At 41.6% G+C, this 26,735-nt stretch overlaps 1 protein-coding gene across 1 annotated transcript in view; it reads right to left on the reverse strand.

The window, feature by feature from the left end:
• Positions 1-5,496: 5,496 nt before the first annotated feature.
• CDH17 (cadherin 17) overlaps positions 5,497-26,735 on the reverse strand; it is a 29,617-nt gene continuing 8,378 nt past the window's right edge. The window contains exons 5-18 of the mRNA XM_021281247.2: positions 25,665-25,803; positions 24,269-24,427; positions 23,402-23,601; positions 21,532-21,663; positions 20,534-20,684; positions 19,636-19,851; positions 18,268-18,344; positions 16,604-16,795; positions 15,137-15,381; positions 13,122-13,252; positions 12,395-12,631; positions 10,302-10,418; positions 10,079-10,195; positions 5,497-6,354 (exon numbers count right to left, since the gene is read on the reverse strand). Coding sequence (XP_021136922.2) covers positions 6,245-6,354; positions 10,079-10,195; positions 10,302-10,418; positions 12,395-12,631; positions 13,122-13,252; positions 15,137-15,381; positions 16,604-16,795; positions 18,268-18,344; positions 19,636-19,851; positions 20,534-20,684; positions 21,532-21,663; positions 23,402-23,601; positions 24,269-24,427; positions 25,665-25,803 — 2,223 coding nt within the window. The 3' untranslated portion in view covers positions 5,497-6,244. The remainder of the gene's footprint in view (positions 6,355-10,078; positions 10,196-10,301; positions 10,419-12,394; positions 12,632-13,121; positions 13,253-15,136; positions 15,382-16,603; positions 16,796-18,267; positions 18,345-19,635; positions 19,852-20,533; positions 20,685-21,531; positions 21,664-23,401; positions 23,602-24,268; positions 24,428-25,664; positions 25,804-26,735) is intronic.

Here is a 26,735-nt window from a genome sequence, read left to right on the forward strand (position 1 = left end):
CACCCTCACCTGCACCATCACACAGCTCAGGAAGGGTAAGAGACATTAACAGGTGACAAACCTGCAAACCCAACATTCAGGATGCTCCTAAAATACCAGTTATTTATAACTAAATGACTTGTTTGTACAAAATGTTTTACTAATGCTTGAACCCACATACCCAGAAGCATGAGAAAACACAGTCACTGCCTAGGGCTTCCCACGTGTCCCCTTCTCATTTCCTTCTTATCTTAACTAATTAAGCACAATTCAGCTTTCTCTTGACCTCAGCTCCTCTGATGTAAACATGTATGAAGATAGTCCATCTCTTATTCATTCACCCTGTCTGCTAGACCACATTGACAGCCTGACTTACACAGAAATAACAAGGTGCTCTTAGCTGTGCCTCACTTGAGAGAACTCGCTGTGCATCATGGAAAAAAAAAGAAGAGCAGCCCAGCAAAACACTTAACGGCTGAGGCCTGAGACAGTAAACGTAAGGCTCTAAAAATTAGACTTGGCAAAAGGCATTGCAGATAAAATCAATAAGGAAAGGATAAGAATATATTAACACAAAATATTTCCTGGGGAAATGGAAAAAGTTTCATAAGAGTAGATTTTAACATCAACAGTTATCCAAAGGGCAAGAAAAAATCTGTAGCCTTTCAGAAGTTGGCCAAAAATGAAAGAAAACCACGCGCCTTCTCAGTCAGGTCTGGCAGTAACAGCCGCCAGCAAAACGAGCTCAAGAGGGGTGGCAGCTGGAAATTCCCTGATTTCTGAAGACACCGGCACATGTTGTTTCTAACTCTACTGTAACCACCAGACTTGAAAGGATGTGCATTGTCAAGTTCACTAACATCCTTCTGAGTAGGTAAGACAGTTGTGGCTCAGAGCACCTTCACACCCTTCAGGTATGGCCACTCACAGGTGTTCAACTGGGGCTTGGAGGGCAGTTCTGCTATCAGTTTTCGGCTTGTCTTGCTTGGTGCTGCCTTCTTGTTCCTTCTGCCCTCTGACACCCTCCCACCATCACTTCTTCTGGTAACCCTTTACTGCCTAGATTGAAAGTGTGAAAGCAACACAGCCTCAGCTATACCAGTCCTTACCTCTTATTAGTCTGCTCATTCAGCTGGGACAAGTTGGTTTTGAAAGATTTCTTGATTTATAACTCAGGTAAATCAAGTCAGTAAATGTTTACCAGCCCCACTGTAGTGCTGTTAGTTCTCCACTTCTGTCCCACATTGGCACTTCAGTGCTGACTAAGGACAGACAAGTCACTTTGCTGGGAAGGGATGAGCACAGCAGATGAGCTCTCTGCACTGCACATAGGGATGCAATAAACACTCCATGAGTCTCACCTGAGGAAATACACCATGGGCTCCACTGCTGTGTAACTTCAGCTTTGTCAAGCAAAAGAAATAGTTCAAACACAGGACATATAGTTCTGCAATGAAGACCTCTGGGTGTAAAATCTTCAGAGGTGGAGAAACAACATCAGGCGTACCTGTGCTGTTAGCAACTGACGGCCAACCCCAGCTCTTCACCTGGCGATGGGATTATGGAAACACTCAATCTCAGGCTGCATGGGACTCTGGGAAACCTGGTCTGGTTGAAGATGCCCCTGCTCGTTGCAGAGGGGTTGGATTAGATGACCTTTAAAAGTCTCTTCCAACCCAAATTATTCTATGTTTCTACGATCTCTGCTTTCTAACTTCCAGCTTCTATTCTTCCTGGTCAGTTGTGAGGAATCATGTTCTAGACCGACACTTCCCTAGAGGATTTGCAAGTTAAATGTTAGTCCTGACGAGCAATGCGCTGGAAGAAGAGGTTGTGGAAATACGTTTCTTGACCATATTCAGTGTTAATGTATGTCTTATAGAACGGTTCAGGAATGGTGAGATAAGTCCACTTGTGACAGTGATATCATAACTGGATGAAATGGATGTAAGTATGTGTGCAGCTCATGCCAATACTAGTTGTCATCTTCTCAGATGCAAATGCATGACACTTCTTCCCTTTGAGCTGATCTGTGGCATACTGTCCTTTTGCAATTATACTCACAACTTATCTCTGGTCCCCAAGCCCTAAACAGAACAGGCTTGAGTAGTTCATCTCCCTGCACTGTACAATATTTCGCCATCAGTGGAGGAACATGCTGTTCAGCGACGAGTTCAAAGTTCTGCTTGTAGTTTGCCTTTAATATTCTGTTTTGCTTTTGGAATGTGCAACTAAAAAACTGGGAGTGTTTTTCCTGGCTTGAGATCCTTGACACAATGATGTTGTCCATCTTTCTGAATGTTTCCACAGCATTTTTCTGCACTAATAGATGCTCATGTACATCATTGTAACTCTTTGGACAGAGGCTGTGGTGCTTCTCTTTTCTGAACTCTCTCCACACAGGATGTTTCCCCACTGTGGCAGAGACCTGTAGCTCTAGAACTTTGCCTTGTAATTTAAGCTGCAAATTTCTGGATCTTCTGTTCAAGGCCCAAAGTCAACAAACAGGGAAGGGGGACTTCTCTGAAGGGGTCAATGCCACTGAAATGACATTTAGAAACTGGGCACAAGATCTCTGGAAAGAGTGGTAACTATATGGATTATGTGCTTCCTTGCTCTAGTTTGCACAAGCAATTAGCTGATTTTAGCTCCAAGTTCTGGCAAATCTGTGGGAAACACCACTAGGAATAAACATGTTTGGTTTATTTCTAAAGTAAAGTTTTCTCAAACTCCAAGTGTGGTGCATCTACGACTAGCTGCTACGCAGAGGGATTGGGAGAACATCCATCCTCTTTCATCCAAAGCCAGTTCCCCTTTACCAGCCAGGTTCCTAATCCCACCTAAGTGTCATCTGTGCTCCCCCACACTGTGCATGGCTGCCCAAGAGCAGAGCTCACTACAGAGCTGTTTTACGCGTGAAGACACATTTTCCCCTGCATTCCCCAGGCCCGGAGGGAGTCTGTCCCTTCACAAGGATGGGTGGCTCCAGCTGGCTGGGTGGCAGCGCAGTCCCAGCTTCTGAGACGCAGCCCTCCGCACCCGTGGACGTGCCTCTGGGGCCGCCTTATCTTCATCCCATCCAACAGGCACAGCAGTAGCTGTGCGTGGTGGCTACAGCCTTGTGTGGCTGGTCCTGTGAGCAGTGCTGATGAACTACACTTCAAAACATGGATTAAGGACACTTTTTTTTTTTTCTTCACAAGAGCTGCTGCTCTGTGGCATTTGTTCTATAAACCCAGATAAAAATCTTGTTCGTACTTTTCAAGTTTATGTTTACAGAAGAGTTGAAAAATAGCCATAATGACAGTTTAATTAATGTATGCCATTAATCCTGGAGATAATCAAAACCCTGATAAATCTCTAATCTTGTAAAAAAGGAATTAGAAAGCACTGAAACATCTTTTGCTATCTGTGAACCTTGTAATGAGATGTTGTTTGCTTGAAGGAGGAGCCCTGGGAAGGAACAGTGCCAGAGGACATATTCTCAGCAGATTTCATCACTGGACTTCTTGTGTGATATTGTTCTTGGCAGAAAGGTTATAACTGGAGTCCAAAGCCTTCAATACTGTTTTCAAAATTTGTCCTTTTGCTGTCAATTGTATAAAGTTGATCTAATAATTTGTAGGAGAGCTTTAAGTATGGTGCTTTTAAAGTACAAATTCAGTTTTAATGCTTGTGGACCTTATTAATTTCTTCATAGAGAATCGTGTATGTGTGCAAATCATGCCAGTACGACATACAGATTTTGTCAGGATAAAAAATGAACATAAGGCAATATTTCAAAGTTGTTTAAAAAAATAATAACATGGCTGACTTCAGATAACTATTTTTTGGAGGTTTGTACTAAATTCTGTTTTCAGTGCTGTCTATATCCTTACACTTTTACATGTCGAGTGCAGTTTATGTGTTGTCAGTTATTACCAAGAAGTGTCAGTGAAACTGCTTTGAAAGATGCAGTGACTAACAGACATTGACATGAATTTGAGGAGCTCAAACAGAAGTGCTCATCCTTTAAATCTTGAATTGAGAGCAAAATGTAACGTACAAGGGCAAAACGTCCCAGTATCTGCTGCTCCTGCAGGGACCTGGGAACCAGCTGGGGCTGGTGGGAAGGCGCAATAATAGGTATTGCTTCTCCTCCTCTCCAGAGACCCAAAGAAAACTGCATTTGTCCTCTGGAAAGGAGGCCGGGGGCAGCAGTCTGCTGCAGGGGGAGGGTTAAGGCTGGGTGAGAGCTTTTGTCTGGTTCCCAAAAGAGACTGAACCGGTGGAGGAGCCAGAGCATGGCTGGGTTAAATAAACCCTCAGAGGGCTGGGGGTGAAGTCCTGGCAGACACACAGGCAGGAGGGTGAAGAAAATGAGAATATTTGTGGCAGGGTTGGAAATGTGAGGTTTTTTCTTTCTTCTTTTTTTTTTTTTCTTCTTAGATTAGGAATAATGCACAGTACAAGAAGCACCAAGAAGAGCCTGGTGCCCCAGTTGCAGGGCACCCAGGCAGTGAATTACTCCACAAGATCAAGAAATTGGAGCAATAGCCCTGTAGACTGCGGAAAGGGATAAGGTCTTGCTATAAAACCAGCCATGAATGTAGGTAAATAATAAGACAGGAAATGTTTTGAACCTTGTCCAGAAAAGAAATTCTTGAAAATACAAGATGCATTTGGGTAAAATTAGCAAACAGAAATAGAGGTCATGGAGATAAAACAAAGTGGAACTTCTGCACATTTTCCCCATCTTCAGATAAAGTTGTATTGCCATACACAAGTACAATGACTCCTGAACTTTGGCTTCTTTATTTATAAAACAATATACTAATCCCAATCCCTGGACACACTGACGTAACTGAATGTCATACTTTCCAAATATAATGGATTGCATTCCCATCATAAAATAAATACATTCCAGCAGTGAGCCCCACAGCAAATAACAGAGCTGCAACAGCTGGGGTAAGAGGTACAACAATTGGGTTGTGTCGCTGAAGCCCAAAAGCAAAGTTTTTGCTGGCAGCATTCTAGGAAAACCTATTATAATGCAATGCTACCAAAAAAGTGCTCTTTTCTTTCTAGTTCTGTGCTGCATGCAAAAGCTATTAAAAAAAATCCTGGGTAAACAAACATACTCTTTTCCATATGACCTTTTCTTCAGTGTTTTCAAAAGTATATTGTCTTTTCAGTTTAACGCAATATTTGTCAGCTTGTATTTATAGCTTAAAATAAAAGCCTCCCTCAAACTGTCACCAAAAATGCCCTTCTATAGGCATGCTGTCAGGAAAAGGCTTTCCTTCCCTGAGTGTCATCCTGGGCTCAAATACATTTTGCTGAAACCAAGATACAAGTGCCTCCAGCAGCCAGTGCATCTTGAATCAGCTGGATATATATCTACTCTGGCCTGAGGGCCATTTCTGATCTGTGTAATGTGAAAGTGAGGGTTAAATACAATAGATAATCAAGCAGCAATGGTTTGCTTTCATGCACTCTTTCTTTTTTTTTTTTTAATAAAATAAGCAGACACTAAAACCTTTAAAGAACATTTTTATTCTTATCTAATGTGTAGGGGGCAATAACAGTATTTGCAGCAGTATGAAAAAACGGCACATTACCCAATTCCACATGACTCAGCATGTATTTTTTAACTTAGAAACTGTAATGAAAGGCCATGGTTCTTCACAAACTGATTGTACTCTGTGGATATAAAAAATGAAAAACTGAAATGTCACATTGCTATTGCATAGTGCTAGCACAAATTCACCAGCATAATGTAAGCAGGCATGACCCAGGGCAGGCTACAGATTGCAATAAGTTTGGGAGCTCCTTTGCCGAGAGTCAGAGAGATTCTTGCAACTTCATGGGACATCTTCAAATATAGCACAGGACTTTATTTCCCGTTCTGCCATTCAGTAACTTATTGTGAAGGAAAGAGCCAAAGATGTGCAGTCAGGTGAATGTAGTCCTTTAGAAACTCCATATTTAGTTCAGCTGCCAAACAGAGAAGGCTGGTCCTCTGTATTGATCCTTGCAGGAGCTCAGCATTTGGTATTGTCATGAGTTAGCACTTCAGTCAAAGCTGATATTATTATTAATGGTTGTTTTGAAGTGCAGGTATGTTTTTTCTTTCATGACTGAATTTGTGACGGCGGAACCCTGGGAGCCTCCATTTGCATGTTTGTATCCTCAATTTGTGGCAGTACACTTTGGGGCTTTGGAAGCTACAAAGCTTCCTCCTTCTCAACCCAAAGGGCACTTTCATTTCTTGATGAAACAGTCATTAAGTCAGTCTGTTGAGCTCAGATGTATCCTTCACATCGTTCTGATGGCTCTTCTTTTCATTTTTCTGTTTGTATTTCATGTGAAAAAATGCACCCCCTATAATGAAACCTGAAAAACAGAGAGCAGTCATCAGTAAAGGGAAAACTCTCTGAAAAGGTATTGCAGCAAAGGATCTGACAGCTGCACTGCTTTACCTCTTGTATACATTCCATACTGCTTTACCTCTCGAACAGAAGCAAATGGCTTTGGGCAATGCCCATGCAGCATTGGACCAACAGCGTGTTCAGGGATCCTAGGCACTGGTGGGCAGGATTAGATGTCTCAGGGCTCAGGAGAATTCCCCCAAAGGAGAACTTCTCCTCTAGGGTCTGACCAGATGGCAAAGTGTCTTTTTTAGCCCCCCGCTCCCTTTGAGCAGTGATTTTTCATGTTTGTCTTGAATTGTAGTCTCTGTTTTTTGTTTTTCGTTTTTGTTTGGGAGGAGGGGTGTTTGATTGGTTGGCTGTTTTGTTTTGTTTTATTTTGTTTTTTCCCAATGGAATGCCAATTCTGTCACAGCAAAGCTGAGACTACTAACAGCAAAATTGTTCCTTGGGAACTCGTTGATATCTGTTGGGGATAGCGGATGGATGCCAGAGATTTGTGCACTTATGGCCAAGAATGACTGAGATTTTCTTCTGGCCTGGATTAGAAGAGTTATACCCTTTATCATCAGTTATCATATCTAAGGTGTCTAGATATCTTCATATGCATATATACATATATATGTATAAATACTCACCAAATATGCATATTATATGTAAATACACATATATGTTCCACCTTTTAAAATCATTATGAGCTTATTATATGGTATGTAAACTTATTTCCTCTTTATCAATGTTAGATTATCTATCGCTTCCAACATCTCTTTGTTCATTTACTAAAGTATATAGGAGTGTTCAGCTACTCCCTCATTTACATTCATATTTGTGGTGTCTGAGTAGTAAATCAAGGAACATGCTAGTATCCATCACCCGCTTCTCAGAGGGAGAAATACCTTCCAGGAGAGAAACAGTTTGTCTTAATGAAAGAGGTTCCCCATGGGATTGAATTGGCTGAGAGTTTGGGGTGTATTTTTTGTTTTGTTGTATTTTGTTTTCCAGTGCCTATGTTTGTGTTTCTTTTAAAGAAGGGAAAACTACAGAGGGTCCTGAGCTTCAAGGCCAAACTCTGTGTTTGTAATCTCCCTGGGTTTCATAAAATCTTTAGATACTTCTTATTTTTTCTTTCTTGCCCATCTCTGATCCCTGTTAAATCCACCTGAGAGGCTGCCATCTGATTTTGCATTTACAGTGAAAAAAACTTGCTATGGAAAAAACCCACATATTCATTTTAGGAATATTTTTTAAAATCCTTTGAGAGCTACATACACTGTGGTTTTTAAAAGTCATCAAGCAGTAGCAACATTCACAGTGATGTCTGAAGCTGACAAGCTCTCTTCCAATGAAAACATCTTTACTCAGTTATCCAACGTAATTTTCACTTAAATGTGGTGCTATACTGAGGTATCAAACTAAGCCATTGTGCAAAAATAACGTGAGAAGTTTGATCAGACATGACAAAGATGCAGCTTGAGGCGTTTCTCTGCCAGTCACATGTACTGAGTATGGCTTCTTCCATTTTAAGGTATTTGATTTTTTGTCTCTTTCTATCTTCAAAAGATGAACACATAAGCATCATAAGCATTCTCACTTTCTCTTGCTTTAGGGGTTTGAGTATTACAAAAGAAAATCAACTCAGAACTTTGGCTTTGTCTTTTTAAGTACTGAACTTGTTCTCTTTTCTTTTACAATGGAAGTAATGGTAACTTACATAAATTCTTGGGGGTTTTCCCTTTTATCCTCTAATTTAACCCAACTCTTTTGAATATGAGGTCTATAATGCACTTAATTACTTTTATTTTCTCCATGAGTCTTTCACAGTCCCTCCCCACTCTACAGCTGAGTCACAGTTTCCAGTGTGGCTCTTGTGACCACCACATTCAAAAATCACACAGGACCGAGCACTGAATTCTTCTTGCTCTTTGCTTCCTGGGGGACTGGATCCCATAAACAGTCATCCTCACTGCTTTTGCACTTATATTGATGAATAGAATACTAAAGGAGCTGGACGATGTTAAGGCAGGACCTCTCTTGATCATCTACCAAAGGTCTTAGGAGTCTTGGGAGGTTCCTGCTGACTGGAAGTTGACTAATGTTATTCCAAGCTACAAAAAGGGCATGAGGGGAGACCCAGGGAACTACAGATCTGTTAGTTTAACCTCAGTTCCTGGAAAAATTATGGAGAAGATCATGCTGTGTACTAGTGAAAGGCATTTAAAGAACAATGCAATCATTCAGGCATGGTCAACATGGGTTCACAAGGGGAAAGTCCTGTTTAACTAATTTGATGTCTTTCTATTATAGGGTCACCTGACTAGTGGATGAAGGGAAGGTGATGAATATAATTTGTCTGGGTTTTAGTAAGGCTTTTGATACTGTCCATTACAGCATCATTCTAGACAAGTTGTCCAACTGTGGGATGAGCAAGTTTGTGGTGGGCTTGGAGAAGAACTGGCAGAATGGCAGAGCTCAAAGGGTTGTAGTGAATCCCTCAAGATTCAATTCTAGGGCCAGTTCTGTTCAACATATTTATCAACAATCTGGATGTAGGAGTCTAATGCACTGTTAGCAAGTTTGCTGATGATACCAAACTGGGAGGTGCTGCTGACCCTCTTGAGGGACAGAAGGCCTTGTAGGGGGATCTAGATAGATTGGAACATTGGGCAATGATTAATGGGATGAAATTTAACACATCCAAATTCTGGATTCTATACCAGGGATGGAGTGATGCTGGGCACAAGTATATAATCAGGAGAGGAGTGATTGGAGAGCAGCCCTGCAGAAAGGGACCTGGGGATGCTGGTCAGCAGCAGCTCCATGTGAGTCAGCACTGTATGCCCTGGCAGCCAAGAGGGCAAACTGCATCTTGGGGTGCATCAAACACAGCATCACACGGATGGTCAAGAGGCCATTATCTCACTGTATTCAGCAATGGTGCAGCCTCACCTTGAGTACTGTGTGCAGTTCTGAGCCCTACAGTTTAAGAAGGATGTGAAGGTCCTTGAACATGTCCAGAGGAGGGCAACAAAGCTGGTGAAAGGGCTGTAAGGAGCAACCTATGAGGAGTGGCTGAGGGCTTTGGACTTGTCTATTTTGGGCAAAAGGAGGCTGCTTTGTACAGCTTCCCGAGGAGAGAATGTGGAGAGGGAGGTGCTGATCTCTTCTCCCTGGAATCCAATGACAGGATACATGGGAATGGTTCAAAGCTGCACCAGAGGATGTTTAGATTGGACATGAGGAAGCATTTCTTTACTGGGCAGGTGGTCAAACACTGGAACGGGCTTCCTAGAGAGGTGGTTAGTGCCCCAAGCCTGTCAGTATTTAAGAGGCATTTTGACAATGCTCTTAATTCCATGGTTTAACATTTGGTCAGCCCTGAACTAGTCAGGCAGTTGGACTAGATGATTGTTGTAGGTCCCTTCGAACTGAAATAGTTCTATTCTATTCTATTCTATTCTATTCTATTCTATTCTATTCTATTCTCCCATCCTGTCCTATCCTATGCTATTCACACACAAAAAAAAATTCTCTTGTCTTGGAAAAAGTTTTAAGCTACTTGTTGAAGTTTTGCTACTTCTGCAACATTAATGACATCTCTTCACCCAGCAAGTGAATCAGTGTCAGAAATGCAGGAGGACCATAATATCTCAGAGACCTGGCTTCATAACAACCAAGAAAAAGTGACATACCGATGATGAGGAGGACCCCAATAAGAATCCCAATTGCCTGGCCAGTGCTTGGCCAGGAGTGCTCACGCTGTACTTCAATAAAACATGAGTTTTCACTTGAACAGCTGCAGATGTTTACTGCAAAAAGAAATGCCATGAGGTTAATGAGAAGTTTAGCAGTCTGTTTTGATTATTCATAATTGTAACTGTTGTCTTGAAATGAACAATTCTGTGCATTGTATACCTTCAAGATTCACTTTTCTTTCCAAAGGTGGTTGTCCATTATCATTGATTACTACTGGAACAATATACACCTTCTCTTCAAAGTTAGCATGTTTTGGAGAGAGGTAAGCATGAGTAGCTGTAAGTAGGAAATGGGACATTCATGTCAGCACAAAAAAGAAATAAAGCTCAACATTTATACCAGCTGCAAATGCTCTTTCAAAAGCTGCTTTGCACATGATGGTAGTTCCTGTTTTCCTCCATGTCTTCCCAGGTCTCATTGGTTTGCAAACATTAAGTCGAAAGGGATGGTCAGAAGGCCTGGTCTGTCCTTCAGCATCATATGGTCAGAGAATTTTCTCTTAATTTTCACATCAGGCCAAATCTGATCTTGGGTAGTGCTACAGTGATGGCATCATATCTAAACCAAGAATATCCCCCCATACTCATAGAAGCCATAACCAACTTAAATTGTTCCCAAGATAACTTAGTAGGACAGACTGTCCTTCTAGCATGCTTACGCTGTCACACCTAAGACTCTTTAAAACTTGGAAAAGACTATAACAGCCATTGGGATCAGACCAAAGGTCTACTGGTGTCAGTATCTTGTCTCTAGAATAAGTGGAGATTACAATAAAAAATGAAAGTATGTCTTTTATTTTCTCCAAATGCTCTCACAGCCTTCAAACATTTCTAACTCAGGGACTTTTGGAGCGAGATGTAATTTCTTGCTTCGAACTTGCAGAAGCATTTTACATACACTACACCCTGTGGCAGCAAGTTCCACAGTTAAATACCTCCATGTTCTATCTGCATTGGAAATCAATCCCATAAGCTTCATTTGAGACTCCCAGGTTTGTGTACTGGAAGAGAGGGCAAACAATGAACCTCTGGCCACCCTGACCATTGCATTCACGATTTTTTAAACCTCTATTGTATTTTTTCCCTACTCTCTTCCAAGATAAAAAGTAGTATCTTACTTTGCTGCTTCCATAAACTTCCTTATATCAGATTACTCCATAACTCTGATTATCCTTGTCACCTTATCTGAACCTGTTTATGGTTCTACTGCATCTTTTCAGAGATGTAGAGACCAAAGTTCAATATTTGAATAAATAATGGATTTATATGGTGGCATAATGATGTTATCTGATTTCTTCTTTGGCCCCTTCCTGGCAAGTCCAAATATTTGATCTGCTTTTCTGAATAATAATAATAATAATAATAATAATAATTTGATCTCAAATATTCATGGAACTGTTTACAGGTCTCACTTCTGACTTGTAATGGCCAACTCAGCACCCATGATTTCAATTTCAAATGTGAATTTGGCAGTCCAGGGTTCACATGAATCTGCCATTTTATTGATCAGCCAACTCAGTCTTGTAAGGATGTTCTGCAATTCTTCACACTTGGTTCCTACTCAAATAAATTTTTATAATGAGTAAATTTTGCCTCCTCATTGCACACTCACATTTATCGACTTACACAGGTCCTAGAAAAAAAACCCTTTGGAAAATCACACATGAACTCCCTTCAGTGTAAGAGCTGACCATTTAGTCCAACTCCAGATTTTCACATTATTATTTATCCTTTCAAAACTTGTCCTTTTCACATTGTAGCAACCCTGCTTTCTCTAGTGAGACATTTCATCAAACATCTTTTAGAAATTCAGACAGGCTCTATTGGCCAAGCACTTATCCATGTGCTTACTGATCACCTTCAAAGAACTCCAGTTTGTTTGTGAGGCACAACTCCCCTTTGCACATGAAATATCAGAAACACAGTTTGTGAACTGCTCTATTTCATTAGCAGAAGTGATTTCTATTCATTTAAGCACACAGTATATTTTATTCTTACATGTTTCTTCTCTCATAACTACTAGTAGAATTTTGGCTTATAGCACACTAGAGGTCATCTCTTGAAAACAATAATTGATGAGTTAGGTGTTCAAATAAATACATGCCAAAATGCATGTAATTTCCTGACAACCTATTTTTTCTTTGCATGAATACTGGACATGCAATAATAAGAATGAAAAGAAATTTAATATTTATATATCCCACAGTACTTAGAGAGTCTCATATAACTAAAAGAATAGCTTTATTAACTTACCATTGACCTTTGAGATTTCCCAATTATCTATTGCATTCCTGTCATCCGCAAGAGAAAAAGTAAATGTTGAATAATACCACTGTTTATCAGCATCAGTAGCTTGAATGATAGTTCTCTCTCCTCCACTGACTGGGTGGCAGAAGAAGGCAGGATTATCCGTAGCCAACAGTGGAGGGTTGTCATTCACATCCTTTAACTGTAGTGTCAAAGTTGTTCTGGATTTCTGAGCTGCATTCTCTGTAGAGTTAAACAGAATGCAAAGTTACATGCACATCTTTGACTTATGCACAGGATTGTTGCATTTGCAGTTATTGTATTGGTAGACCACCAGGCAGGCAGAGAAAGGTGGCATTCTGTCTGCAGGCCACAGAGGCAAGGTCTCAGGAAGTCCTGAGGGTCTCATGGTAACTGCCACCACCTTTTTAAAAGTATGGTTCATTTAACCCCAATTCTTTTTAACTACAGAGCACTAGCAAGTGAAAGGAGGCAGGCAGACCACCGTATCTGGTAAACTGTCACATCCGTCATATCTGGTAAGCAGTCACATCCAAGGTAACCAGTGCTTTTTGGAACACTCTTTCAAGCACAAAATTCCTTAAGTTTCCCATGTCTCTTCTACATACAGGAAACATAAGTCAATATTCTACCTTGGGGCAAAGACTGGGGACCCAAGGAAAGCTTTCAGAGCCCTGTCATTTCTCCAGTCTGTAGTTGTTTCCTCACTTACTTTGCTCTGATGCAACAACCTCAACTGTGTATGTTTCTTGTTGTTCTCGATCCAAAGTAGACGCAGTGTATACCTGCCCAGTGACTGAATCAATCTTCAGCCATTTCCTCACATCACCTTCTAAGGAGTATCTTTGGAAAGAAATGGGAAAAAAAAATCACATATACAATCCTAATTCAGGAAAAAAATGTTGACAAAACAAATACTATATTGATTTTAGGCATGCAGCTTGATTACAATTGTACTCGAAGAGAAAGTTCTTGGAGGAGTCCCAATACTAGATCTAACCAGGAGAGACAGACAGAGAATGGAGGCAGAAGTCATTGAGAATAAAGAGTGAGAGCAGAACGGTGGGAACGCCACGGCTCCTCCAGCCTGTGTACTGCAACTCCACCTGCCTCCTAACTGGGAAACCTGGGGTGTTTCTGAGCTTTTGGTCCAACAGGGCACTCTGTCCCAACCCCATGTGCCTCTCTCCCCTTCACATCTCCCATGTCTTGGTTATGATCGGTGCACAAGCCAAAGGCTGGGGGCAGAGGGTGCAGTGCAGCCAGGCATGCTCTTTTGGATTAGCAAGGGGCTGGGACCCTGAGGTGGACCACAGTGGTTATCTGCTGCCAGTCTGGAGCAGCCTGCAATTACCATAGGGGCAGCCATGGAACAGAGAGGGCTTGAAGCATCACTGTATAATTGCCTTTATATTACTGCTAAAAAAAAAAAAACAACAAAACAAAAACACACACAGCAAACAACAAAGTCTCTAGATGTTCACTTATACAAGTTTAACCATGAACCTGTGACCCAGATAAAGCACAAGCATTTGCTTGAGCAGATGTGACCTGACCTTCTCATTCAATGCTTTTGTTCTTTCGGTGCCCCTTGCATTAAAAACAGCATGCTGACACACTTGTACATCTTTTACTTTTTATGCTTTTTATTTTATGGCCTTTAACCTATTTTTTAGCAGAAATGTGGCTTATGTATATATGAATTCCTGTCATCTGTCTCTGTGATCATCCCCCAGAACTTCTGGGCTACATGGCTCACTTTCAAACCAGTTTGACAGAAAGCCAAACATGCTAAATTCTCAAAAGTTAGGGGAAATTAGAAAGCCAGATGAGAAACCTCTGGGAATAAAAATCCGCAGTAGGCCTAACAGTCATATTCTGCGACTCCATTAACTACTTGGTGTTTTGCTGAATTTTAGTTAAATTTCAAGGACCGTTTGGTTTGAGTTGATATGGTCAGCATCCCAGCTGGGAATCGTGCAGCAGGAGCCACAAATAATTCTGTGTGCCCAACGCATAAGGTACATTTACACCACACAACACAGCACTATGCATAGATCCATGAGCTGGCAGAGGCTCGGCGTGACTCAATCACTCAACACGGTGTTGGGCTGCTGGGTGAGCCAGACTGAGGTTTTGCATCCCACTCACAAGCACAAGAGTTGTCTTGCACAGAGCTTTGCATCTGCAGTGGAAGCAGGCATGTTCATCTTTGGCATTTGGAAAATGAAATGAATTAGTTGCTAATCGTTGACTTGAGCTTCACTACAGGTTGTGTGTTTTGGTGCAGAAAAAGCCCGGTGTGGTTTCTTGTGTAACATGAAAAACAGCTACTGTCCTACTGGTTTCTAGGGGTATGCAGGATCTGCTTCATTTATTAAAGGCATTATGGATAAAGAAACTCTGTTATTCTCAGACCAGCTCTGCCTTTTTCCTGGAGATATATATTGCCCTTCTTCCCTTTGTTTCCTAGTTCAAGGGCTGCACTGGTTGATACTCATCACAGCATAGAGAGAAAGCTCTTTAGAAAAGCATCGCCCAACATTCTGCTGCTGGTAGGTCACCAGCCACCAACCAACCATACCTCCGCCTTCTACTAGGAGATGAGATTTTGTACAAAAGTCTTTTCCTGCATGCCAAATATTGAGTATGTTTTCCTCGTACCTCTTTTAGAACAATTTTCTAAATCCTATATTCAATAAAGAAATCATGGCTACTCTTTTTTACCGTACAGTATCCCCCTCAGGATCATAGGCCTCCACCGTCATGACCACGGTATCGACAGGAATGTCTTCAGACACTTCTGCTTTGTAAACTGTCTCACGGAAAACAGGTGGCTCATCCACATTTGTTACGAAAACTTTAAACAAGGTAAGGGAGCTTGAGTTGTACTGCACGCCCGACACCAGAGGTTCAGGGTTTGTGGCGTTGATCACTAGGTTGTACACTGGAGTTTCTTCAAAATCAAGAGCCTGGATAAATTAGAAAAAAACAGTGCTTTAAGCAATGGCCCTGCTGCCATGGGGAGCTCCCATAGGAAATCACAAAGTCCCCCTCTCCTCAAGAAGGAGATTGCATGCCAAACAGATACAGATTAAATGAGGGCAAGCTCTCAGGAGCAAAATGATACTGGAAACAGTCATTTTAAATGAAACCATATGTCTGTTCGGAGGCCTCCTCAGCAACTGCATTTTCTAATAAAGTTGCCACCTGCCTGACTAAGTTTAATAACTATATCCTGTTTACAACAACAGTATTTATAGCTCTGCGAGAGGGCCTCGGGTGACCTGTGGGTGACAAAAGTCATGCGAGGGTTGTCACACTGCAGAGTTTCTCACAATAGCCTCCTTGGGAAAAAATGACGCTGACAATGAGCCTGAAGATGGTCCACCAAAAGCTGCATTTGCCTGCTCTTGATCCAGCTGCCGGCAAATGAACTGGATGAAAACAAGTTGCCCCTTGGAAAATGAGTGATAAGTTTTCTGGACCTGTAATTCAAGTGCCTTCAAGAAAACTGATTTCCAAGGGAGAACACTTTTGCTATTGAAATTCATGGATGCCACAGAAAGTGTTCTTCATATTCCTGTCTCCAACATAAGACATATGGGATGTATCACCCACTGCAGCACACACTGACTGTGGCTTTGTTGCAGTTAGGTTTGCCTCAGCAAGAACAAACAGCCTCTCCATCCTGACACTGAGACACATTGGTCTCTATTGTACCTCTCGTTGCAAAAGCCACTGATGCAAGAGCACCAGCAGGAAGGAGGATCTGCCCTGTGGCAGTCCACCATCATGACCACAGTCAACAGAAGCATTTAGCTGGCTTTCTCTGTTCCAGAAACTCTGCTGCAAAATCACTAGAATAATGCTATGTTTTTTCTTTATGGTGCATAAAGCCCTACATCATCTCTGCTGGAGAAGGGGCCAGCAACAGAGCCATTGGAGGGAGCTTCTGATGGTGGTGGGTGGGTTGGGAGGTGAGGTGTACCTGAGCACTGCACAGGCACAGCACCTGAGCCCAAGAGTGAGGCCTTCTGCAGTCTGCACCATGGTTAGGGTGTCCTCACCCCACCACCAGCCAACCTCCCTCTCCAAATCATCACCAGAGCAGTTACTGCTTATGGAAAATATATATACATAAATTACATATATATCTCTCTCTAAAGGAGAAGAATAAATCCATCTATTCACCTTGTTAATCCTGAGGAACCCTCGGTTTGTTTCAGGATCTGTCTCTATGGTGAAAGAGTTGTTTGGATCACCTTCCTTCACTTGGTAAATGATGTAGGAGCTCCCTGTGGCAGGCTCGTCTCCATCAGTAGCTTGAATTTCTAATATCACTGTTCCTATTGGGATACTTTCTGCAACAGTCACATTGTGATACTGAGGAGAGAGAGATCATTGAAACATGACACACCGAGCACCATCTGTACATAAAAAAACCTGAGCCCTCCAACAGGCTTGTGACCTATGAGCACAGATGTACTTCAACCCACAGCAGCTGTGTCAGGGAGGGAAGCAGTGGGTGCATTTCCCAGCAGAGACATAACCAGTTTACAGAGGCATACAAAAGCCTTACTGACATGCCTTGCAGCAGCAGAAGTGAGCTACCTCACTTCCAGAGGGAATCCAGAGATGCAAGATGGGCACAAGACCCTCTGCAGAGTTGCTATATGCCTGGTTTTAGACATACATTTATCAAAGGTGTTGGGATCTCTGTTAGTGTGTGAGCTACTAGTATAGCAGCAGTCCCAGACCCTCTGGAGGAGCCTTTACCTCTTCTGTTGAAACTACTCCATGTACATGCAATGTTCACAGCAGTAGGGACAGCACCTAGGTCTCCTCTGTACCCAGTGAGCATCCTAGCCACTGTTTGTCAAATATTTAATTGCTCTGCCCACCATGGGCTGTTGCCACATTAGCAGCCCAGCTCCATTTACTCTGTTTGATGTGTGCCCTGACCCAGAAGTCTCATTTTGAGACCAGGTCGTGGTTTGAGATCTTGAGGTGAGAAAGTCAACAGCCTGCTATGTAGTCACACAGTCTACATGTGTGTAAGCTTCTGTTATCATCAGCAAAAGACATGGGCAATGCAGTCAGCAAAGCCCAAAACCCAACACAGCTTCTCCAAGAGGACATCACAACTGATGAGCTAGACATCTCTCCTGAGCCCGTTGCCTGCACGTGTGGTGGGAGCTTAGACACCTTAATGTAGACATTCCAGCCACTGCAGCGTCTGCAGGCAGGTTTGGGCCAGCAGGCAGATGCCACAGAAGGTCTGCAGGTCTCTTTGCCACATGCCACCACCTCCACCAGAGGAAGATGCCTGACACCCATTCCTGAATGAAGGGCCAACAGGTATGCATTTGGGCATGGACCACTGGTACACTGTTTCTGGTTACAGAAAATACCGCCTTTGATTTTCATTTACCTTCTGGCTTTTCTGGATATATTAATACTGTGTTTGGAAGGGAATTTGAGAGATGTTAGCTTTTTTCCACTTAGCTATTTTAATTAATTTTAAAGCCTTTTCTTCCTCCTTTCCCTCCAGAACTTAGATTTCCGTAATAAACTGCTTTAGTAGAATCATTTCTCTCTGTACACGTAGTTTTCCACTGAGAAAATTACCTTATATTTCAGAATTAACTATCAGTTTGTCCCACTGTCTAGTGTCTAGATAGACCTTATATGTAGGCTTTGTAGCAATACCTTGCCTTTACTTTCACTAGTCAATTGCTCTGTTACTTGTCCTGTAAATGGCTGGTTTCTCACTGACATTCTATAGACATTGAATGTATGCTCAAACGTTTGTCAAAAGTTGTTGGGACATCAAAAACAGTGTTAAAAATACTCACATTTGATTTTTCAAAGATGGGAATCTGATCATTGATGTCGATGACATGTATTTGCACGTCACAGATTGTCTGGAATACTGCATGGAAAGAGTACCAACAACATCACAGTGATCCTTCTGCCAAAAATAAGTTTCCTCCAAATAGGTTCACTGTGAGCAAAAGTGAGCACTGCCAAGTTGCCCGGTCTGAGCAAAGCCCTGCTGTTATAAGAAGCACTTGATATCAAAAATACCTTGTAGTCAGTGCGACTCTCACTCTCTGTCTTACTATTCACTTTCCCAGTTTCTTCAGCTTTGTCCCATCCTGTCTGGTTTCATTTCTTTCATCTTTTTTAATGGTGTCCCTTTACCAGGATGATGATAGCTATGAATGGTGCTTCTCAATATCATTTTTGTGTGTTAAAAAGTAAGACCCATGTTGTTATGCTACCTTGTCCTCTTGATGGGCCATCAGGCAACACCCTCGTGTTTGTTACAGACAGACTTAAACCTCAGATATCTGTAAGTCTAAACTATGTGAGCAGGGGCACCATAGAAATGAGGGTTTGTGATTTTAAAAGCATACTCTGTCTGATTATGCGCTATTCATATGTAGCTGCATTTTAGTGTTTTACCGACCCATTTTATGAGCTGAAAGTTATGGAATATTCTAAACAAAAGTGTTTGGATGGAAGTCAAATAAGCATCCAAAATAAACCGTCAGCTTCTTCCCCTACAAAGTTTTCATATAATCTGCCTACGTGATGCTATTTCATTTAGAGACAAGTCACGCTGCTTTCTTTGCATGCCAGTTCCTCCATCCATGCATTTTGCCTGACTATAAGGACTCCAACACAAAGTGTTAAACTTTAGTATGGAGTTTGATTTCCTTTCCATTCAGTGAACAACAAAGGAGTCCTGGGAACTTACATAATGGACAAGATTCTTTTTGAAGATTAATTTTGGCTCTCAATCTTTTAAAATACATTATCTAGGCTCTCTGAGCAGCTGTGTTTAATTTCTTCATTTTTTTCAGCAAGTCCCTTTGAAAGATTTTTGGGGAAAGCCACAATCATGATCTCTTCATTTTTTTTCCCCTGTGGAAGGAAATTTCTTACTGGAGTACTTGTTAATAAGCTTCCCAGTCTATCCACACTCTGCCCCAGAGCTGGTTTCCTTCCATACTTGCTTTATGAATCATGATTAACCTCTCTGCAACTGGAGAACAAGGCAGTACCATGCCAGAGCAAGCCAACTCCCAGTGCTGCTGCTTCCAGTGAATCCCCTAGGTCTCCTCTCATCCCTTGGCCACCAGGCACTGGGGATGCCAGCATGAACAAAATTATTCCAGTATAGAACATACATTCCATTACTCCAATATATAACTTACCTTCATCAGTCACCAGCACCTTCAAGGAATAGTTAGATACAATGCGCTTGTTTAACGAGTGGCTCATTAACTGCAAAACTCCAGTGTCTTGCTGAATAAAGAACAGATTACTTGAAGGAGTAGGAGGAACCTGACTTTTGATTTGGAACTGCAGACGAGAGTTAAGGGTGTGTTCCTTATCCATGTCCGTAGCAAACACGGTGCCAATATTACTTCCTGTGGCAGAAGAGAGTCTGGAATTAGTCAGATAATGCGGCCGTTCTGTTCCTTCACAGAGGTGCACACTGATGACAGTGATACCAGTATAAAGAGTAGAAGGGTGATAAAAATACAACTGCATGGAAAACACAGCAAAGGACACAATCATTCAACTTCTAGGAGTTTTTCCTTTAGCATCCCAACCAGCTGTTTTGGGATGGGCGTAGTCCAAAGGACTGGGCTACGTGTAACAACAGACACTTCAGCCTTGAAACCAAAAAACTGATGTGAAGACTTAAGGACAGGTTTTGGTATTGGTCCATTGAAGTCAAAGGCATCATGTTGTACAAGCATCTGGATGAGGGAATATGGGCTCATGCCACTTTCAGAGTAGTAAAGGGGTGTTTTTCTTTTTACATTTAAGTGGTTATCCAAAACTGCAGTTGTGGGAAAGCGCAATTTTTAAATTTTAAATGGAATAACATTTCTTACATAGGAGTCTTAGGTCTGTCCTTCTCATGTTATTGAAATCCTTTCCACATGGATTATTGAAGGGAAAAAAACAGGTCAGTCTGCACAGGAAAACATTTCTGTGGGGGAGCTGCTTCGGGATCAGAATTTCCAGCTTTATTTGCACACAGCTGGAAACAGTAAGAGGACAATATTGATGTGTATAAATGAGCAGAAGCTGATTTCTTACCTTCACCTTCATTTTCTTGAACTTCAATTACAGTGAGGGCCTGCTGGCACACAGGGGGATTGTCATTAATGTCTTCCACAATAACGCTGACCTGCAGAGGCTTGTCCACTAGTTCTCCCTCATTATCTTTTGTCACCACGTAGAAAACATACTGCAATAAGAATGTTGAGATTAAATGTCTTGGATGGCCACTGTGACAATATTTTGCATTTAAATGTGTAACTATGGTAGTGTTCCCTGCAAATTAAATATCTTCTCATGTTTGTTCAGTATTTTCACCCTGTTTAATACAGAACTCTTCCATCACACCTTAGTGCCTGAGGTCTGAGTTCTCACAAGAATTTAGAAGTCCTGAATACTTCAATGCACTGTGGACTTGCTCTCACAAAAAATCATGAAAAGCAGGGATATCTCATTTTTGTCACTTTGCAAATTCATCTGCCACATGCAGGTAGGACTCCTCCAGCATATCTGGTCCCTGTCATGTTCTGTGCCCAAATTTCCTCCAAGAACAAAAAAAGGGGCAGAGGGTTTTCTGTCTAAAAGACCCCCAGATGGGGAACTTCAGGATAACTTCACAGTTGCATATGCAAGTGAAACTCTGTTTCTGCTGTGGAGAGATCCTTGAGGCCCCTGGGATCTAGAGGAGATCTGAAGCACCCAAATGCCCTGCACGTGAATGCCACCGCCCTACCTCTTACTCATGCACCTACAGTCCTGCCATGGTTGGTCCCTGTTGTACATTATGCATACGCTGTGGGCAGTGATTGCTACTGACAGATCTATGGAGAAATTGAAGGTACCAAACTGAAGGCTGTTTACAGTGCAGCAGATGAATGTGCTTTCATATCTACCGAGTCATTCCCAAACAGAAATGACAAGAAATATTTTTTTTCCCTCTGTTCTTTCTAGTAAACTTTCTCATATTTACTCCCACACCAATAATCAGCTTCTTGCTATGGTCTCTCCCATTAGTGAGGTTTTATGTGTTTACTTACAGTATCCTTTTCTTCCCTGTCCAGTGGTTCAGTCACATAAATAACCCCATTCTGGTCGATGGAAAATGGGAGCCTGGGCAGCTTTTCTTTTTCAAAAATGTCATAAATTACATTTGGCTCATTTGACTGCACCTAAAAACACAAAAATAAGTCAGGATAGGAAGTCAGAAGTGCAGGCTGAGATTTAACAGGGATCATTTCTGGACCACAAACAAAAAAATATTGCATTCCTGTTAGCTTCATAAACCGTAAAATTAACAGTTTGGCAGGCTCTTGGGATGAGCTGCAGAAAACCAGAATGATAATCCACCTCTACACTCTGAACTGTTGTGGTGAAGCCATTTTACCTCAGTTTCTCCAGCTGTCCAGATGGGATACGACACATATTTTTATGGAAAGGTTTTGGGGTATGGAACTAAATAGTGATACATGAGAAGAAAGCATTATATGTATTTTAATGTCTTAATACAATTTTTTTTTCCATCTCCTTACACTGTCTATTCCTGCCCATTGTTTTGGTTTATCTAATTCAGACATGCGTAACAACAAAACAAATATCCAGTACCTATTTGACGTATATGTGTTCATGCTCTTTATGTGCATCAAAGTCTGTGATGAGGGATCTTTAGTAGGGTGCTTCAGATTTAAAATCATATGCAGTAAACAAACTGCCAAATTAATGAAGGAGTCAGTATTGCTGTTTATGTTTTATGCTGTATAGCAGCAACTGCATTTCATTTTCCCCTAGGTAGAATCAACATGTCATTGGCTGCCACACGAAATTTATATACAAGTGACCTCAGAATGGGAGCACTGTTGCATGTTAGTTTTTATTCCACCTGTTTTCACTCCGGGCTTCCTCAGGCTGTCACTGAGGCCAGTGGGAATAACAGCCAGTCAGTTACTCTTGCAAACTGGATCTGAGGAATCCTGCCATGCTCAAGGGGTGACAGAATTGGTCAGTGCTAAGGTATTTTTCGAAGTCAAACATTTCTGAAAAGCTGCTGACCTGTTAGTTAATATTTAATGATGTATACATTGCTATCAGTCTACAGTTATTGACAAAATATTTTGTATTTGCACTGCAAAAAGAGGAATACAGTGGAAATGCAGGATGCTGAAGGAGGGAATTTCAGTCCTTCCTAGGTACTTTTAATATAGCAGGTGTGCTGCATCACCCAAAACTGGTCACAGCAGACGTCCTTGAGTGCAGGGGACTGCCCACAGCATGATGAGGATGGAGCTCATCACCTGTCGGGCTCTTCTGTGGATGGAAGAAGCTAACCTCAAATTAACCTTCAATAGGTTATCTCTTGGGTTGCCCAAAGCCTGGAGGGCCTGTGGTGTTAGGATGAAGTTGGAAGTTCCCAAAGAAACCCACCGGGAGAGAATAGCAGCACCTCTGCAGAGGCATCCAACTGCCACATCTGTTTGGGAGCTCCCTTGGGGTGTCTCAAGAGCTTTTTATTTCATGTTGTGCCAAATACTCTTGTAAGGCACCTTTTTTTCTTCCATTCATTGTGCTGCAGCAAAATTCTCCAAATGTTTCCTCTATCCATGGGATATCCTCACACACAGGCGGTGCCAACAGCCTTTCCAAACCAAAGGGCGAAGTCCAGTCACTCTAATGTTTGTTTTGACAGTGTATCAGTCACCTTCAAACCATTAACTTTCAGACTACTAGGAAGTTAATAAGACCTGCACTAAAGATAATTTCCAAAGGGTACCATACAAAAAATAACTGGGTGGTGCCAAAGCCCTTCCGAAGAGCCTGGTGTTGAATGCAGTGGGGACACCTTCACAGTTAGCTGGGAGAAAATGACTCTGAGGCACAAAGGAGAAGTGCAGAGAGTGCAGTCAATGGTCTTACCTGGCTGATTTTGACAGGGTGGACCTGGGTGGAGTTTTCTTGGATGTAGATGGTGGGGGGAGCTTTCCACAGGCTCTCCTTCACAGTGATGATCACATCAGTGCTGCTGGTGAAAGCATTTGTTGACATCCCTGCCATGTCCTTCACAGTGACAACAAGCGTGAATGTGTCCTGCTTTTGAGGATCTAAGTAATAAGAACCTAGAGACAGAGCAAAGAGTCAAGTGAAATGAAGCAGAGGCTGTGGAGATGGTTCATCTGCCCATTGCCTCCGACATGGACCATGCTGCTTCATCTGCTCCAGGTTCACTCCTTAGATGGGCCTCTGTTCCAAATCTCAGCAGGCCACTTCCTCTGGCTTCTCTGAATTATGCAGCACAGCATCGTGTGGACATAATCGTATGAGCCCTCTGTGCTGTGGTCTCATGCTGTGCAGATGCATTGCTGAACAGCCGTCACTTCATTTAGGCACTTGTTCAACCCAGGAGAATAGACAGGGTTTTGAAACCATTGCAGTTTAGTTGGGATCATGTGGGCAGCTGAGTTTTGTTTCCATTTTTCATGTTACTGCTTTTGTTTTTCTAGATTTCAAGGAAGATAATCAATCCCAAGATATTACTCAGTGTATAGTTCTGAGGAACAGAGGATCTACTTCTCTTCTCAATGTACTTTTAGATCCCAATCTCCATTTCTGCTAACATCCCTTGAATTTGGTGGGACACAAAGTTCCCCAAAACCAGGGCCTCAGTGGAGTACATCCCACTGACTATGTTTATTCAGAATTCAACATCAGAGCTGTGTTGTTGTTTTCTTTCTATGTTCATCCAGGAACTCATGTTTACCTTTTGACAAGAATCTTTTTACATACCTGTCCTACTCGGTGAGATTTCTCCAGTTACACTATCAATCTCGAAAAGCATTTCTCCATAAGGGTTGGGAAAATGATGGAGAATGCTGTACCTCAGCTGCGCATGGGGAGTCGTAGGATCATCACGGTCTGTGGCATGAACTTGCATGAAGGGCTTGCCTGTTCAGATTAGAAAAGGAACAGTGGTAAGAAGAGACTGAAACCTCAACATGTAGTCCCTCAGAGCATAGCTCTCAAGCCAGGAAGGCAGCTTATGGGGAGCCACCCTTGTTTCATAATCTGTCTCTCATGGTAAGCCATGCTTGTATGTGAAGGTAACACTGCCTGTGTACCATCCCACAGGTCCCCCCTCCACCAGCTCTGCTTAGTAGGATCACAACAGGTATGAAGACCAGTTGATGAAAAAGGTAACAGAGGTAAATAAGAGAGCTATCTACCACCCAAGAGTGCCTGTACCCAGGATGTAACTCACTGGTATCTCTCTTCAAGGCCACATTGCAGTGACTTGCACAAAGACTGACTTTGCAGTCTTTAGTTCATTAGTTTTATTTCATTAGTTCAACCCAAAGCACCTTGAGAAAAATGCCCTACAGCTGTGACACATTTATAATTTAAGAAACAATCATACAGTGAAAAAAAAATGGAAATTCATGGTAACATAAGTGAATTTTTGCCTTTTGATCACCAATGCAATATTCAAAACCTTTTTCACTTGGATGCAGTTGAAAACTATTGCAGGATGGTTTTCTGACCCCATGAAGCTTTATATATGTATTCTTTAGCAAAAGGTTCTTCTTGAGTCCATAGTCACAGAGATAATAGCTGGCTGAGCCCTTTGTTTAATTTCCAAGACGTGGGTCTTGAACTGCTCTTCAATACTTTCCTGAGTTCTGGACTGGATCACTGCAATCCATAATCCACGACTCTACTAAGTACCAAGGTTCAGCCCATGTTCTGAGAAGCATCCGTCACAGTAAACACACGTTCCCTATCTACATTGCCATTTTGTTTCATTGATTTGCAAAGACTTACAAATTTTTAGCATTCTCTTTCTGTATAGCCTTTGACAACCTTTAAACTTTAAAATCCTTCTAGCATAGGAGCTTTTTTCAGTACAATAGAGAAGGCAGCAATATTTGCTTTTAAGTGATACTTGTAAAATAACATGTACTTTGAAATATTTCTGATTACACTCATCCCTTTACATCACATTGTGATCATCGTGTTGCCCTTTCATTATATTACACGTACTTGTATCTTTACTTTGTACAATCCTGTGGGAAGGAAAAACGATCTTTTTTCAGTTTGTTGAAGTGTAGCACCCACTTTATCTTCCTGTTTAACTGATCTACCTAGCTTCCTATTAACTATAATATTGAATTATTATGAAGATTACCTGGACGGGAGTTCTGCCTTACTACTCCAGTGTACTCTGCCTTGTCAAATTCTGGGGGGTTGTCATTGGTATCCTCCACATGTATTGTAATAGTGTATGGACCTTTTACTACGTTTCCATTTTCATCCAGGCTTTCCACCTTGATTTGGAAAAAGGAGGAACAACAAAGAAATATTTTCATGTAGATAAATCAAAAGACATAAATGAACATGAGGATGTCAAATGCCAAGTCATTCTTACTGTGACACAAATCTGGTGAGAGCCATCGCTGGGTGACTCTGTCTACAAGGACAAATTTATCAGGGTAGCTCACTTACAGTAATTCACCATAGTATATAATGCCAACAAAACAAAATAACCTACTCCTGTTTATGATGACATTTCTCGGAGGGCAATTTCTTATTTCCAGTCTCAGCAGACTACTTCTATTCTTGCACAGCTTAGACATCATTCTTTTCTTTAGGTACAAATAGATACTTTCTAAAGAACAAGGAGAAAATCCAGCATGATACAGCGGACTCAACTGAGCTATTGTAAATATCAACCAGAATAAATAGGCTGAACTAAGGGTTTGTAAAGAAAATTTAATTATTAGTTATGATTACATTTTTGTTCCAAACAATTTATCTTCTTATTTTTCAGCCTTCTTCAGCTTTAAAGCACCAAGTATATATTATGTCTGTGAGACCTTATTTTGTTTGCATGTATTAAACCAAATCATGATTTTTTTTATGCCTACCAAGTATCATTTTTCAGTTCTGTCATCACTTCTTCTTGTCTGTAAAGGATTCCCAGATCTAGGGTTAATAACTTCTGGGGCTAGAACATTGTCCTCTCTAATAGGAATCCGAGGGTGCTTTGGAGCTGAGAACACAAAACTATTAATCCCGAAGTGCTAGACTTCAGAAAGATAGCTAAGGCTAGCTCAAATAACATGATGTACTTTGTTCAGATATTGATCCTCTCATTATCATCTCCTTCTCGGTCGCTAGTGCCTCAGAAAAAAAAAAGCACCACCATTCTTGACACAAAATAAGAGCACAAGGCTATACTGAGACCAACAGATTGTCT

The sequence above is a fragment of the Columba livia genome, chromosome 2 (genome assembly GCF_036013475.1).
Source record: "Columba livia isolate bColLiv1 breed racing homer chromosome 2, bColLiv1.pat.W.v2, whole genome shotgun sequence".
In the NCBI taxonomy this organism is placed as follows: Eukaryota; Metazoa; Chordata; class Aves; order Columbiformes; family Columbidae; genus Columba; species Columba livia.